General features: G+C 43.4%; 1 protein-coding gene across 3 annotated transcripts in view; it reads left to right on the top strand.

The window, feature by feature from the left end:
* Positions 1-16,362, top strand: part of rgs11 (regulator of G protein signaling 11) — a 196,172-nt gene that overhangs the window by 93,607 nt on the left and 86,203 nt on the right. For all 3 annotated transcript variants that reach the window (XM_072481296.1, XM_072481297.1, XM_072481295.1), the window contains exons 6-7: positions 238-296; positions 4,388-4,464. In XM_072481296.1, the coding sequence (XP_072337397.1) occupies positions 238-296; positions 4,388-4,464 (136 nt within the window). The remainder of the gene's footprint in view (positions 1-237; positions 297-4,387; positions 4,465-16,362) is intronic.

Raw genomic sequence — 16,362 nt, 5'->3', positions numbered from 1 at the left:
TTATGTTAAATCCTGAACATAATTCCTCATGTGATGTGGTGTTCACACACTTTTCAAAGTTTTGGCGAGCCACACTTTGCAGTGGGTTGTTATGGAAAAATAGATCTATTGGGCAGATGTTCTGGTACATAATAGATTTTATATTTTTATTTTTGTGGAACATGACATCAGTGAGGATGTAGCATCTACAACCCTCAAAGCTACCACAATGTATCTTATGAATCTTTTGCTCTTTAGCCATTTATTTGGCGAAGAAGAACATTACGAGGCAGGGAGACTTGCTTGACTATGAGAAGGTAAGATAACTCTTTCCTTACCTTGAACTGGAGCAGATTCATTTTGTTTGTCACAAGTACTTGTGTCATTGGCATGTGTGTGGCTGCTGTTGGATGTCTCAGTTTTATTAACTGTCCAAAAAACTTCAAAAAATGTGAAATAAATATAGCACTCCTAAAATTCAAGACAAATAAGTATTGAAATTGCCTGTCGAAAGCATGTCATTTAAACCATTGCTTATAACGAGGTTGTATCTCATTGAAATAGAAACACAGTGAACCAGCTGTGCTCTAAATTGAAAGTTTACAGGGAAAATGTGTCCTGCTCACAGATGTTATCCTGAAATTAGGTCACTAAAATCCAGAATGTATAACTTGCATTATAATTCTGTTGGCTTTATCTAACAGCCTATCTTTGCTGCTTTGGGCATTGTAAGTTCCTAAATAGCTGTCCAGTTACTGATCAATCAGGCACATATAAGCTAAAGGAAGTATCTTTCCTGGCCTACAAGAGGGAGAAGTGGCTTCCCTTGAGTTCATCAGACGACTCTACTGCCACTTATATTTAGGACTATTTTTAACACGACTGCAAAGAGTATTGCAGCTCATACTCCGACTTCACATATTTAGTTTATACCTCAGAGATCTGTTAGTGACTACCCTTGATAAAACAGTCTAATGCTAACGTGCCTAGCCATTCTTTCCAATCCAATTTAATCTATTTGTAACTGAACTCCCCTGTTGTGGCAGATATGTTGGGGAACGAAGATTTTTTTTAAAGGTTTATTTTATGTTTAACTCAATCTTGTTCTACCACTGGTTAAGTTGCAAAATAGTAGCAAATGGGTAGAAAAGTAATTACTGATTTTCAAAAAAAGTTCATATCACCATGTGGAGAGGTGGGGGTGGGGAGAGGTTGGTGGGTGGGAGGGGGAACGCACCCCCACATCAAACATTTGACTGAAGCACATGCGGGTCCTGTGTGAATCAGATAAAGCTTCACCTCCACCTGGCACTGAAGAGATACCAGTTAGCCTGGGCACCAATCAGAAAGAATCAATCAGCGCGCACTAATCCCATCCCAACATAGAAGCGCATTCAGTGCCACAAAAGGCAGCCATGTCAATCAATATGACCACAGTTTGGCAGCATATTCTCTCTCACTATCTCCCCTCCCTCCCAGGCCTAATTAATTTCCAGAAACCAAGACAAAATGACTACTCCAACCCACACCATAACTCATGGAAACACAGCCACACGAGCAATCTTGATATATCCCACAAGCATTTTGCAATCAGCAAAAGTCAATATTTGATGATTACTTGTTAGTAGCACGGTAGCATTGTGGATAGCGCAATTGCTTCACAGCTCCAGGGTCCCAGGTTCCATTCCGGCTTGGGTCACTGTGCGGAATCTGCACATCCTCCCCGTGTGTGCGTGGGTTTCCTCCGGGTGCTCCGGTTTCCTCCCACAGTCCAAAGATGTGCAGGTTAGGTGGATTGGCCATGATAAATTACTCTTAGTGTCCAAAATTGCCCTTAGTGTTGGGTGGGGTTACTGGGTTATGGGGATAGGGTGGAAGTGTTGACCTTGGGAAAGGTGCTCTTTCCAAGAGCTGGTGCAGACTCGATGGGCTGAATGGCCTCCTTCTGCACTGTAAATTCTATGATAATCATTGCCCTGAACTGTTAATAGCTTTTCTGAAATATGTTGATAAACCGATTAAAATACATAAATATTTGCAATCCGCTAGAATTTATGTTAAAAATGTAAATATTAAGTACATGAGAAATGATGTAGTAAACTCCAAAGCAGCTGGCAAATCAATAATTAATTAAGAACAACATTTTATAATACTCACTTTTTATAATATATTTATTTTCATTGATATAACTTTTGATACTCTTACCGCTGTTATGGGCCAGGGTTTAAAAACGCCAAAGTATTTTATGGAGCTCACCAGACCTACAACTTTTGGTTGAATTTGGTTAGGATGAGCACCCGAGCCTGCCTTTCAGGTGTTATTCAACAGAATTCTTAGGTTAATCAAAAAAACAAGCTTTATTCTTAGAATTTAGTTAACATTTGTATAACATTTGTACACACAGCAAGAATTGTTATCAACTACAAACATAAAGACCCCACACAGTTACAGTAATCTATGTATAACCCTTAATGAATTCCCCCTTAACTGTTCCAATTCAATAACAAAATCCAAGTAATACCAGAAAACCCTTTTCAGAGGTGTGGCCCAGCACACGGCATTCTCACTGGTATAAAACTTGTTATTGATACTCTGTTCCCCTTTCCAAACAACATACTTGAATTCCTTCCAGAAAGCAATTATCTCTGTTCAGTTACCAAGTAGTCTGGAACAGCTTTTAAAATGAAGATCGAGAAAAACACTCCTTTCAACTTGTGCAGTTCAAACCAGTCCAAAACTCAAAGCGGAAGTAAAACCCAGAGCCACGGCCCAGCTCCACCCACACAATGACATCACTGAAGCCATGTGATAAGTCAAAAACACTCCCATGACACCCCCCGATAATGATTTTATTATTGTCCATTGATGTTACTCCAACTGGAATACTTCGCCCTCCCACCTCCCGCTTCACTTCCTCACATCTGAGGGGTATGAACATGAACGTATCTCGTGAACAACTGGCTCAGCCATCCAACATCAGATCTACATGAGGGTGTAAAGCTCTATTGTGCCTTGCTCAGTGCAGCCAGAAATGCTCATAACAATAATATCCTGGAAAACTCAATTTCTTGATAACAACAGCTTTTGTCTGCCCCCTTCATCCATATCTTTAATGGCGCTTATCAGAAGTTCATCACTGTGAAGTAGATGTAGCAACATATTCAATAAATATCTGCAAAGAATTACCTCTCAGTTGGCCTAATTTGCAGAGTAATCATTGCATTTCCATTGCTAATTGAATTTTGAATTGGGAACAATTCTGGCTGTAGATGTCTGTTCAATGGATAATGGCCATTAATGTGTATCCTTTTTGCATGGTGCAGGGCTCTTTTATATACATATTTATTCATGGGATGTGGGTGTCACTGGCTAAGTCAGTGTTTATTGCCTTTGGGAAGGTGGTGGGCTAAATGCTTCCTGGGACCGCTGCAGTGCATGTAGTGTAGGAACACCCACAGCACTGCTAGGGAGTGAGCTCCAGAACTTTGATTCAGCAATAGTAAAGGAACAGCAATAAAGTTCCAAGTCAGAATGATGTGTGACTTGGAGGGGAACATGCAGGTGGTGGTGTCCCCATGCATCTGCTGCCCTTGTCCTTCTGGGTGGTAGAGGTGGTGGCTTTCAAAGCTGTGAGTGACTAAATGCCCAGAAATATCTATGTTTTAACTATTAAATGAACATAGTTCAGGTAATACAGCTGCAGATGATGAATGTAAACCTCAACTAATAGGGGGTAATTTTCCAATGAGTATTGCTTGTCTGTGTGTGTCTCCGAAATCTAGGCACGTGGTATACAAAAAATTGTGTATAGTATGCGCCTGAATTTCCGATCTGTGCTCCCAGTGGGGAGGCTCAGTGTCAACAGCACAAGGGTGTAAAATCACCCTTGAGTATGTTTATTCAATTGAATATTGAACTATATTAAAACAAAGTTTGCGGGAAATGCAGACTCCCAGAATTTCCCATCAATAAACTGAACAAATATTAGTTTCACTGATCACCTATTTATTAAGAATGTTACTTCGGTATTGAGAAGGCATTCACATATAAAAGAAAATAGGTCATTCATCTTTTGTCAACCGTTTTATCACCTCTGGGGAGTATTCATCATTTTTTTAAAAACTGCACCTTGCCCTCTGGAAACAAGCTGCAAACCTATCCTAAGCTCTCTAGAGAAGGACGTGTTCATAATGTTGAGTAACCTCCTTTTGCATTCTACTTGTATAGTGTAATTGGGCACATGTTCACAGAGGCTCACGCTGTTAGCTATAACAGCACTATTTCATATATTTCGAAAGCAGTCCATACAGACAACATAACTGCATATGCATCTTTGTTTTCGTACTGGCTGTGATTTACAGAAAAAAAAATATTTTTAAATCCCTTGCAAAATGTTTAATTCCTACAGGACAGTTACAATCTACTGCACAAGAGGATCAATCATACTTGGGATTTTGTGGTAATGCAAGCCAGTGAACAGCTCAGGTTAGTCCGCCGTCTATTCTCTGTACTATTCCTGTTTGCACTGTACCTGTAGTTCTGAATAATGATGCTTTTTATTAGTTCTACCTACTTCTGCATTTTTGGAGCAGATTTTGTGAAAAACATTAGTGGAAAAGCTTAGCAGTGGTACTTGATCAGGATAATAGTACACTGTCTTAATGCATACAAAATAGTTTAACCTGAAGTAGTTTCAGATTGATTGTACTGCCAATATAGATGTGTTTAGTGTGCAGGTTTAGCATGTCATTGCTATGAATAATTAAGGAACATATGGTAATCCATCACACTATAAATAGATTCGGAACTATAGAAATGTAACTCAAAGGCAAAATATTGTTTATATTAACCATTTACTTTTCCATGACTGGCATTATAAAGAAATCTATATTGTTACAGATTAAAGAAAAATATAAAGTCCTTGTATAGTTCCAGACATGTTTTTAATTATCATTGTGATAAGGTGGTAGTTTCTTTTTAATATTGCACTGACTAGGTGTCTTTATGACACTACTAATTACTGAAAAGCTTAAATATTTCATATTTTTTTCTGATTGAGAATGGATTGATTTCAGTTGAAGATTAAAGTTTTTTATTTTAGAATTTATGCTTGTGTAAGTTGAAGGATTGAGAATGCATTCAGATGTGATACGTTTTTACATTCCTATGCTATGCCCAACTATTTTCTGTCAAAATCAGCAAATATTTTTCACTTTTTTTCCCATATGAGCTGAGGAGGGTGAAGGGGAAAGAGAGAACTGGAATGAGGGGTGTGTGGTCAGTGTGGTTGAAGACAGGAAGAAAATTAAAGATCAGACTGCAGGATTTTATTTGAAAAGCTCTGCTTTGGAGCAGCATTGCACAGCAGTGTGGTCACAGTCTGTGATCCAAGCAAGCAGGAATACATTTAGTCAGCAAATCCTTTTGACTGGGGGGGGGGGGGATTATTCTTCGGAGTTATGCAAACTGTTCCTGAAAAAATAAACTGTAGGTTTGTCTGCTCTGCTATTGTTATTGTTTAAATTATTAAGTATTTGATATTAATGCAGTACAGAATCAGAAATCAGACTTTTTTTCTGACACCCTTGCACCCATTTAAGAAATTTGCTAGCTAGCCAGTGTCTTGATGGCTAGATCTGGGACTTTAAATTATTAAACTGTTGTGTGGTTGTTTCGCCTGAAACAAGAGGCAATGGAACCACCAGTTCACAAATCAGGATGCTTGCTGTTCTTGCTGGGTGCTCAAAGTTTTGCAGGTAAATATTGCTACTTTGGAGACTTCTACGTAATGTGGACTTTAGCTCAAATCCCAATAGAAAGAAATTTTATTTTTGTTACATTTAAAAGGATCCAGAGTCTGGTACATAAGTCTGAGCAGGAACACACATATCGTAATGATGTTGCTGTTGGTATTTATCAATATAAGCTTAAACCCAAGAAATGCCTCGGAGTTCTTGACGTTGCAAGAGATAACTACTTTTTGTGTTTTGTTGCTGTTTACTGCTCTCAACCTGTTTTACTTTGCCTGTGAGACACGAGGGCAGATAGCGACAGATGGCCGGCTCCAGCCTGTGTACCACATGATTAGAATAGAGGTGAAATCAGCATTTATTTTATTTGCTGATGGAGGGAATATACCAGCTTCTGTATCTTTATTTTCGATGGGCAGTGAGTTTTTGTAAGCGTGCAGCAGCTTACAGCTCTTCAGAAGTGGAATATCAAGATGCAGAATCCCAAATGACTAAATTCCCATTTATAGCTGTGTTGCTTTGGGGAGGAATTTAGTTGCGGGTTTAATTCACTGTAAGCAAAATTTGGAAGACGAGACATCAACATAATTACATATCTTCTGCACTCTGAGAAGGTGTGGAATAGTTTAATGACACAGCGAAATCAAAGCAAAATTGAAAGGATTGCTACAAACTTTACAGCAAGTAAAAAAAGATGCGGCAAAAAAAAGGTCATGATCAAGCAGCCATGCAAGAACGCACAAAAATAGACATGGGGGATAAATTGGACGGTCCCCAAAAACAGAAGCAGGAATTGTGTTGCATAATTAATCCACACCCGTTCAATGCAATACAGGCAGCACGCCAACTTAGTACTTCCTGAATGATTTCCGCATGCGACCAGTGCTAACCACATTGTTCATTGACTGCATGAGTCACCAAGCAATTCAAAATTATAACTTGCAAGCACCAGTTAAAGCTAGACTGCACCGCTTAAAGCCAGCATGCAACCCATGCTGGCACATCAGCCATCAGGCAATGGATCATGGTTGAGCCCACAGATGTGGACACAACGGAGTGGACCAATAATTCCATGCCTGAAAGGATGGACTCCAAGCCCTGCACAAACCGGTGTCATGTTGGGTGCTGGGCTCCTTCATACTCTTGGCATTGCTTACACAGGGCATCTGGTGGGTCTTAAAGGGGGGATAAATCTAGGCTGGAGCTGATGCTGGAAGTTGTACAGGATGTGAATCCAATTGAATAATGAATCTGTTTGCTTTTCAATTAGCCTGGGAAGGAAGTGAATCACTGGAGTGGATGTGTTGGTCAACTAATTTCAAGAGTGTGGGGTCAAGTCATCATGAAACCAGGAATCCATTTAGTCTTTGTCAGACACAGTGCGTGATAGTAAAAAAAACCCTCATGGCTCCTGTAGATTAGTCAGTGGCAGAAATATTGAGCGGTAATAACTTTCATAGCCACAGGTAGGGATGTTTGGGGAAATGATCTTGAATGCGGGATATCCTGCTGACACATCTGTCCTATTGACTCTTTGATGTAGCTCATGCAAGGCTCCTCCTTGAAATTTTCATCCTGTCTGCAGAGCTTCTTTGAGGAGCTGCTTAATGTCTTTGATGCCCATCCTCCTCAAATGTTGTCAATAATTTCCTTTCCTCCAACCTGCACTGCCTCCTTTTGCTCCCTTAAAATTGCGGACAAAAGAATACCCATTGAGACTGCGATACCTGCACTCAGAACCTCATAATGTGATGGAGAGACACATTTCCCAGTGGTTTCAGAGGCCCTCAGTCTATCAGAGGCTTCCTCAGCCCTCATGAAAGCCAAAAAAATCTAGTTTCAAAGTTGTTCTGTAGCTACAGCAATTTCTCATGACAGTTTCTTCAGACAATGTGTTGCAATGTGTCTCAGCTTCCCACAATCTTTACTTACCTGAATTTACATATGGTAGGGCTATTGCCCATCAGGTATTAAATGGAGGTCTAAGCATCCAATATGATGGAGTGTGCAGGCACGCATTTTGTGCCAATATACATCACCTGTTGTATTGACAGAGACCCCTGTGAACAGGGGATTGTCCCTAATGTCTGTTCGCATCACGCTTTCCAAAATTCTTTGGACTGGATTTTACGTGGTGCTATGTTCCCCAACCCCCAAGCAAAATGTCGGTTGTAAGAAAACCCACGGAAAAGTGACTGACATGGTGTAAAAGCTTCTATGGGTATGGAAAAAGGAAGCCTTTGGCTCAGACAAACGTGGGTCCATTACAGGCAGAATCAGGAGTATTCATAATGGTGAATAGGTAAATGGCAGAAAAGCTCAATTATTATTTTGGGCGGGATTCCCATGGTTCTCAGTGGCGGGATTCTCTGTTCCCAGTGCTGTCAATGGGAACTCCCATTTAAGTTGCCCCATGGTGCCGGGAAACCCGCGGATGGGGGTGCGCTGCTGGAGAGGGCAGAGAATCCCACCACCAGCAAACGGCCAGAGAATTCCAGTCTTTGTACCTGTTTTTACCAAGGAAGATACAGGAAACATGCAAGATGTAGAGATCCAAGGGATCGCCTGAGAGAATGCAAAGTTGAAGGAAATTAGTATAAGACGGTTACAAAGGAAAAATTAAAGGACAGAAAGTTGATAAGTCTGCAGGACCTGATATTATGCATTCCAGAGTGTTGAAAGAGGTTGCCATCGAGATAATTAATGCATTGGCGATCATCTTCCAAAATCCAATACATTCTAGAATGGTTCCTGAAGATTGGAAGGTAGCAAATGTCACCCCACTATTTAAGAAGGTAGGGAGAGAGAAAACAGGAACTACAGAGCTTTTGCCTTACATAGTGGCAGAAAAAATGCTGGAATATATTATAACGGATTTGATAAATAGACACTTGAACAATCCTGATCTGATAGGACAGTCAGCATGGACTTAAAACGCGAACCATGTTTGATAAACTTGTTGGAGTTTCTCTAAGCTGTTACAAACAAAATTGATAAAGGAGAGTCGGTGAACGTAGTACATTTGGACATTCAGAAAGTTTTTGATAACGTTCCCCACAGGGGGTTTATTAGCAAAATAAAAGCACCTGGGATAGGAGGCAAGATATTGACATGGATTGAGGATTGACTAACAGGTAGAAAACAGAGAGTAGGAATTAAAGGGCCGTTCTTGCATTGGCTGACTGTGGCTAAAGGGGTACCGCATGGATCTGTACTTGGGCCCCAGCTGTTCACAATACATATCAATGATTTGGATGTGGGGACCAAATGTAATATTTCCAAGTTCACAGATGATACAAAGCTGGGACAGTAATGGTGCTGTGAGGAAGATGTGAAGCGGCTACAGGAGGATTTGGACAGACTTAGTGAGTGAGCAAGAACATGGCAAATGGAATATAATGTGAAAAAATGTGAGGTAAATCACTTTGGTTTGAGGAACAGGTGTACAGAGTATTTCCTAAGTGATAAGAAATTAGAAAGTGTAGATGTTCAAAGGGACCTGGGTGTCCTTGTCCATATGTCATTGAAAGCTATTAGGAAGCCTAATGGAATGTTAGCCTTTACCACAAGAGGATTTGAGTACAGGAGTAGTGAGGTCTTGCTTCAATTGTAAAGGTTAGATCGCACCTGGAGTATTGTGGGCAGTTTTGGTCCCCTTGCCTTAAAAAGGATATTATTGCCACAAAGGGAAAGCAACAAAGATTCACCAGGCATTCAAGGGATGGTGGAGGAGATTGGGAAAACCCGGCCTGTATTCTCTAGCGTTTCAAAGAATGAGAGGTGATCTCATTCAAACCTACAAAATACTTAAATGGATGGATATGGTAGATGCAGGTAAGATGTTTAGGGAGTCTAGAACCAAGGGGCACAATTTCAAAATAAGGGGATGCCACGTGGGATTGAGATGGGAAGAGGGTTGTGAATCTTTGGAATTCTGTAGCCCAGAGGGCTGTGAAGATTCAGGCATTGTGAATGTTTAAAGCAGAGATTGATTGATTTCTGGGGCGTCATTCTCCGACCCCCCGCCGGGTCGGAGAATGGCCGTTGGCAGCCGTGAATCCCGCCCCCGCCGAAGTCTCCGGTACCGGAGATTGGGCGGGGGCGGGAATCGGGCCGCGCCGGTTGGTGGGACCCCCCGCTGGATTCTCCGGCTTGGATGGGCCGAAGTCCCGCCCAGGAATTGCCTGTCCCGCCGACGTAAATCAAACCTGGTATTTACCGGCGGGACCAGGCGGCGTGGGCGGGCTCCGGGGTCCTGGGGGGGGGCACGGGGCGATCTGACCCCGGGGGGTGCCACCACGGTGGCCTGGCCCGCGATCGGGGCCCACCGATCCGCGGGCGGGCCTGCGCCGTGGGGGCACTCTTTCCCTTCCGCCTCCGCTACGGCCTCCACCATGGCGGAGGCGGAAGAGACTCTCCCCACTGCGCATGCGCGGGAAACTGACAGCGGCCGCTGACGCTCCCACGCATGCGCCGCATTTCCGCGCCAGCTGGCGGGGCAACAAACGCCATTTACGCCAGCTGGCGGGGCGGAAATCCCTCCGGCGTCGGCCTAGCCCCAACATTGAATGCTCAACAATGTGGAGCATTCCGCACCTTTGGGCCGGCGCGATGCCCGTCTGATTGGCGCCGTCTTTGGCGCCAGTCGGCGGACATCCCGCCGTTGGGGGAGAATTTCGCCCCTGATTAACAATAACAGAAAGGGTTATGGGGATAGTGGTGTAAAAGGCATTGAAGTGTCCAAGCAGCCATCATCATATTGAATGGGAGAGCAGGCTTGATGGGCTAAGTGGCCGCCTCCTGTTCCTATGATGCTCCATGGGGTGTTATGTGCTTTGGGGTGAGACCTTTGCCACTCTCTGGGGGGGGGTACACTTGAGGGAGCAGCTGGCTAATCAGATTGGCCCCGGCAGCTCTGTGGTCCCAAGGTGCCAGATTCAAGCATCGCCACTGTTGGGTAGTCTCCAAGAACGAGGAGGTTATGGAAACCGGGCACCAAGGTCAGTCTAGGTTTCTGTGGACCCAGCTAGAGGAGCTAGTGGGTGGGGGTCGAAAGCCTTCGAGGGAGGGTTAAAGGGGAGGATGATATTGGTGAGGTGGGGGGGATGGGGATGGCAGAAAGGGCCCTCACAGGAGTGGGATGAGTCCTTAATGGCCACTTAAGGGCGTAAGTAGACCCAAAGGAGGGCCACATGCTGGATTTCATACCAGCAGAGGAGAATAAAAACCCAGCCCATGGATACCTGGCTTTCCCCTACTTACCCATTGTTATCCAAGCTTGGATGTACCTTAGATTCTGCTTTAGACTTGCATTTGTTGCTTCAATATCTGAGGAGTTGAAAATGTAACTGAAAGCTGTAGAATTGTCACCATACTGCTCCATTTCTGCCTGTTAAATGGTAGGAAGATTATTGATGATATAGCTTCAGATATTTGAACAGCAAAGTGCTTGACGTGATGTCCAGGAACTGTGATGATTTTGGCCTCCAACAAATACAGCCATTGTCTCTTCTGCCGCCATGGGAGGATTTTCTGCTTAAATGTACAGTAAAACACTCTCGACGTGCAACCAATAACCTGACATGCCTTGTTAACAGCCGAATGCTAACTGAATATTTTTAAGATAATACTCTGTAACTAATTCATGATCCAGAATATCCAGTGAAAAGAGATTTTCAGGAAAGTTTTGGCAAAATTCTACATCGGAAACTTTTTTAAGGAAGCGAGATGCACTGAGGAATTACCAGTAAGGGTTATGGGGTTAGTGGTGTAAAAGGCATTGAAGTGTCCAAGCAGCCATGATCATATTGAATGGGAGAATGACCATCGGAATTGCAAAAGTGCCTTATTTAGGTTCTACCTTGCTTGCACTGTATATAAGTAGTATAAAGATGGATACTTCAGGTAATGCCAGATTTGCAGATGATAGGATGGCACAGTGGCGCAGTGGTTAGCACTGCTGCCACACAGCGCCGAGGACCCAGGTTCGAACCCAGCCCGGGGTCATTGTCCGTGTGGAGTTTGCACATTCTCCCCATGCCTGCGTGGGTCTCACCCCCACAACCCAAAGATGTGCTGGGTAAGTGAAATTACTTAAATTGCCCCTTAATTGTAAAAATTTAAACAAATATTTGCAGATGATAGCAAGCTCTGGGTTCAAATCCAAGTCAAGGTAGATTGAACATTTTCAGATGCCTGCAGACAAATTAGGACTGATATGATTGGAGATTTGTGGGCCAGCATTTCATGGCTTCGTAATCTGTACTTTGGTGGGCTGGGAGTGTGGTGTTGTAAAATTGGCCCTTTTTGACGGATAGCTCACAGAAACGCAAACAGGATTTAAATAAGCAAAATGTGATACTGTACTGGAAACAGAGAGCAAAAATGTAAGCCATTGTCGAACGTACACAAGAGTGGGTCAGGTCTTCAATGAGTGGACTTGGGCCACGTGCAGTTCTGCTAACATCACAGTTTTTGTTCTTAGTACACTGAGAGTTTTGACCGAGAGGGCTACAATGTATTGTGAGTTATTGATGTTCTTGTACAATACAAGTGTTATTGAGGCTTTAGAAACATAAGCAGAATGGTTAATGTTGCAAGGTGGAGGACACAGCAGGTAGTGGAAGATAGATCTTTCCTTCAAGATAGTCAATAATCAGACCACATCATTTCTGTCTGCCCTTGAGCTGTTTGACAATTACCCATTATAAAAGTGGGGTATGGACACTTGGGGGTCCGGCAGATGTCTCAAGCTGGTATTATTCTCTGAGTTACGTCATGGCAAATTTTCAGGGTTGAGAATTTTTTCAAACTTCTGCCTCCTCTTGTCTGTAGTCCTGGGGTTTCCAAATTAAAGTGTCTCTGGTGATCAGGCTAATGCACCACTCACTGGTGAGATGCAGTTGTTCCTATTAGCAGCAAGCGTGGGAGAGAAACACCCCAGAGACTGGAGAAGCAGCAAGCAGTGGGAAGGTGATTGGTGGTGCAAGAGCCTGAGCACCGACACGGGCAGTGGTGCAAGTACAGCAGCTGTTGGTTAAAGACACTGTCCGAGTGGGAGCAGAGGCAGCTTGACCTGCAGGTCAGTGGACTGGTGGGCTGACATGGTCTACTAGTCAAGGCCATCACTCTAGTGGTGCCACCTCACAAAAATACGAAGGAGTGAATGAGCGTAGGGAGCGGAGTTTGGGAAGGGAGGCTCCTGGATGAGTGGGTGCAGGAAGCGTGGTTCGGATAGAGAGGCTGGAGTGCATGTGTCAGGGGAAGAGTGTTGGGAAGAAGGGCTACTAAGTTTGGGGAGGGTGTTTGAGAAGTGGGGCGGCTGATTTAGGTTTGGGAGGGGGTTGGGAAGAGAGGCTGTTGATTCAGTGATTCTTTGTTTGGGGGAGGGGCTGTCACTGATGTATTTCTCCCAACTTCAAGTACTTATGCTCCACAAACAAGTTTATCCATCACATTGATGGTAAGTGAAGAATTATTATCGACAACATTTACCGGTCATGTGTAATTAGAATGATTTACAAAACATATGGGCCAGAATTCTTCGGCCATTGGGATTCTCTTTTCTGGCTGGCAGCACATCCCGTTTCCCGGCAGCGTGGGGTGACTTCAATGGGAAATCCCAATGACAAGCGGCAGGAAGATAAAATCCCACCATCAGCAAACGGTGCCCCGCCGACAAACACACAGCTGGCGGACCAGAGAATTCCGCCCATGCTCATTAGAGGGTATAGGTACACAAGAAACTGCCTGCATGGGACTTGCAAAAAGTTGGTAAATCTGAATAGAGATACACAACCAAAAATGTTTGGGAATCACTGGTGTATATCACTTATCCAATTACCTGCAAAGAAAAACAATGGATAATTTGATTATATAGATTCTCATAGGCTTTTCTTGAAACCATTTTGCTTGTTTATCTGTGGGGAGAAAGGAAACTTCCCTCATTGTTCAAGTCTGTCTTATTGATGGGAAAGATTACAAATAAGAGCACGGACAGTGGCTAGATTGTACCATCAACAGATGTCAGCAGTAGAATAAATAGAGACAATATTATACATGTGGAACAGTAAGCACTGCTTTTAATGAAGCATTGCATGTGTTCCAGATCTGGAGAGTCTGTTACTGTTGGCTTACGTAGGGATTCTTTCTCTAGAAGAGATTTTGCTGGAGGCAATAGTCTTTTGTTCAAAACATTTATTTACATGCTAACTACTGACAAAGGTTAAATTAGACCAAGACAAAGCTGGAACTACTCTCTAAGATGCTTCACACTTATTGTCTCTTAGCGAGTGACATCACTGTGACATAGAATCTCACGCTCATGCTCAGTAGCTAACATTAGAGTTAACCCTTTACTTTACATCTCCCCCACCCCTGCCCCCCACCATGAGTTTTGATACTCATATTATTATAAACACATCCCCCTAAACGTTCCCCTCATAGTTTCTTGTGCTGTAACATCAATCTCCAATTGTTCTCGGCTGTCTTTGAGGATGTATGCTCTCTACAATCTTCTCCTTGAACGGCACCAACCTCCTCAGTCAGGAATTTCTGCTTCAGATCCTCTGCATAAAGGCGATGATTCGATATTTCCCTTTCCTTCTTTTTCTTTCCCTTCTTGGTGGTTTGGGGAAAGGTTTGAACACTGGTTGCTCTTGCTTGAAGAATGAAGCTAGTTTCAGTTCCTGGTATCATCCTCTTCCACTCTTTCCTGAAAGAGCAAATTAGAGTCTGGAATGCTATCTTGCAGCTGGTCACCTTCATCCTTGGTGCACCTGCCTCCCATTGCATCTAGCCTCACCTAAAAGAGAAATGAAAAATCTACAATGTCCTCTGGTGGTTGTAGAAATTGAGGTTTATCCATAAAAGACTGATTCGCAGCATTCTGAATCCACTTAAGTTTCTTGAAGATTTTTTAGCAGATTTCCCTTGTCTGGTAAGGCAGCTTTCCCAGAATAGCAGACCACTTTGAAATGGCCATGGCACTGCACAATTAGGGCAGGGCATTCTTCTCCCCACCGCATTGGGACTTCGGAAAATGGCGGCTGGTACCTTTTCAGGGTGTTTCCCTAGTTGCTGCTTTGCTATACTTTTGGTTGTACAACTCAACTTGAACAATTTCATCGGACCATTCTTGGGAAATTCCCTCGCAGCGCCGCCAAAAGCTTTATTCTGCCTCCATTCTTCAGCCTGTCCCCCAGTTGTACAGCTTTGCCTAAAATCAAATCTTTCCGTGATTGTAAGAAATCTGAGTGATTCTCATCTAAAATGTCAACTCTATCTCTGATCCGGTCACCTTTTAGTGTTCCACGCTTAATTTTCAGCTGGGTTTTCCAATTCGTTGACGAATGAGTCAGTCCCTACATCCTGTTTTTGACGGCGCCTATTAAATTTCACCCTCTATCAATATCTTTACGAAGACTGAACTAGATTATAGGCTTCGATGACATTGTCATAGGAAGCTTCACCTCCTGTCTGGTCAGCACATCATCTGCTATGCTCCCAACACCATCTAACAAAGTGCTAACTTCATCTTTATTCCCTTAGCCCTCAAGAGCTGAGGCGTTGTGGTCCTGGGTAAAGCCTCTTCCCCAATTTTGCCATTGCTCAGCCTATCTAGGAACCATTATATTTTGAAATGATTCTGGTAGGGGCAAAGCATTCTTCATCTTGGCTTGAGGTTGTCTTTTCCTGGGTTGCTTGTCTTACCAGTGGCTGAGCTGCCATTATTTGGTTGTGTCCAGTGTTGATTTGGCCTTGATGCCCTCCACCCATAGCTCTGCACTATTGCTGAGTGTCACTTGAGGCTTTTCCTGTTGTTTTCTACTGTTTCTCTGTGGTTGTAGCCACGGATGCCACCATCTGTTATTTTACGTGCATCTTGGGATCACAGGCTTCTTACTCCAGTAGAGATCTTGCCGGAAGAAATCGTCTTTTGTTCAAAAACATTTATTTACCATGGTAAATATTTACAATGTTTAAATAAGATTAAGACATAGCAGGAGCTACTCTCTGAAATGCTTCGCACTCAACTCCACTCAGTGAGCGACATCACTGTGACATAGCTCCTTGCATACATGCTCAGAAAGTATTATTAGAGTTAATCATGTGCTCTCCAGAAAGGAGCCCAGGGGAGAAGGATCAGTGGGCGGGAGAGAAGAATCCAAAGTTGGGCGGGTGATTTTGGTGAATAGAGGGAAGGGGAAAAGATCAGGGACACGATCTACTAGCTGTGTTGGCCCAAATGGGGGTGTGCCGCTGCCTGTAGATGCTGGAAGAGGCCTCCCCGGGGCTTCCCGACAGCCATTACGCCAGCGCACGGAAACAAGACACCGGGCCGATAGATAGCCAAGTCGTTCCCGGTGCTACAAGTGCTGTAAATGACCTCGTTAATCCCGCCCAGAATGGTACTCTGTTTTATTTTGGTTCGATCGCGCCCCAGGAGGCTGGAGAGGAAACCAGGGTTGGTAATGTTAGGGGCACTGGCATTGAGTTTCCTTATATGTGGGATTGGGGACAGCACTCCACCCCTGCGCCCGCAATGTAAATACGAAAAGCTGATTTTGTAGGTTGTAGGCAATCCCACGGTTTGGTATTACTGAGAGCAGCCAGTGGTGGTTGGCCATCTCCA

Source organism: Scyliorhinus torazame, chromosome 17 (assembly GCF_047496885.1).
Source record: "Scyliorhinus torazame isolate Kashiwa2021f chromosome 17, sScyTor2.1, whole genome shotgun sequence".
In the NCBI taxonomy this organism is placed as follows: Eukaryota; Metazoa; Chordata; class Chondrichthyes; order Carcharhiniformes; family Scyliorhinidae; genus Scyliorhinus; species Scyliorhinus torazame.
Note: the sequence above shows the minus strand (reverse complement) of the source record. Positions and strands in the feature narration are given on the sequence as shown.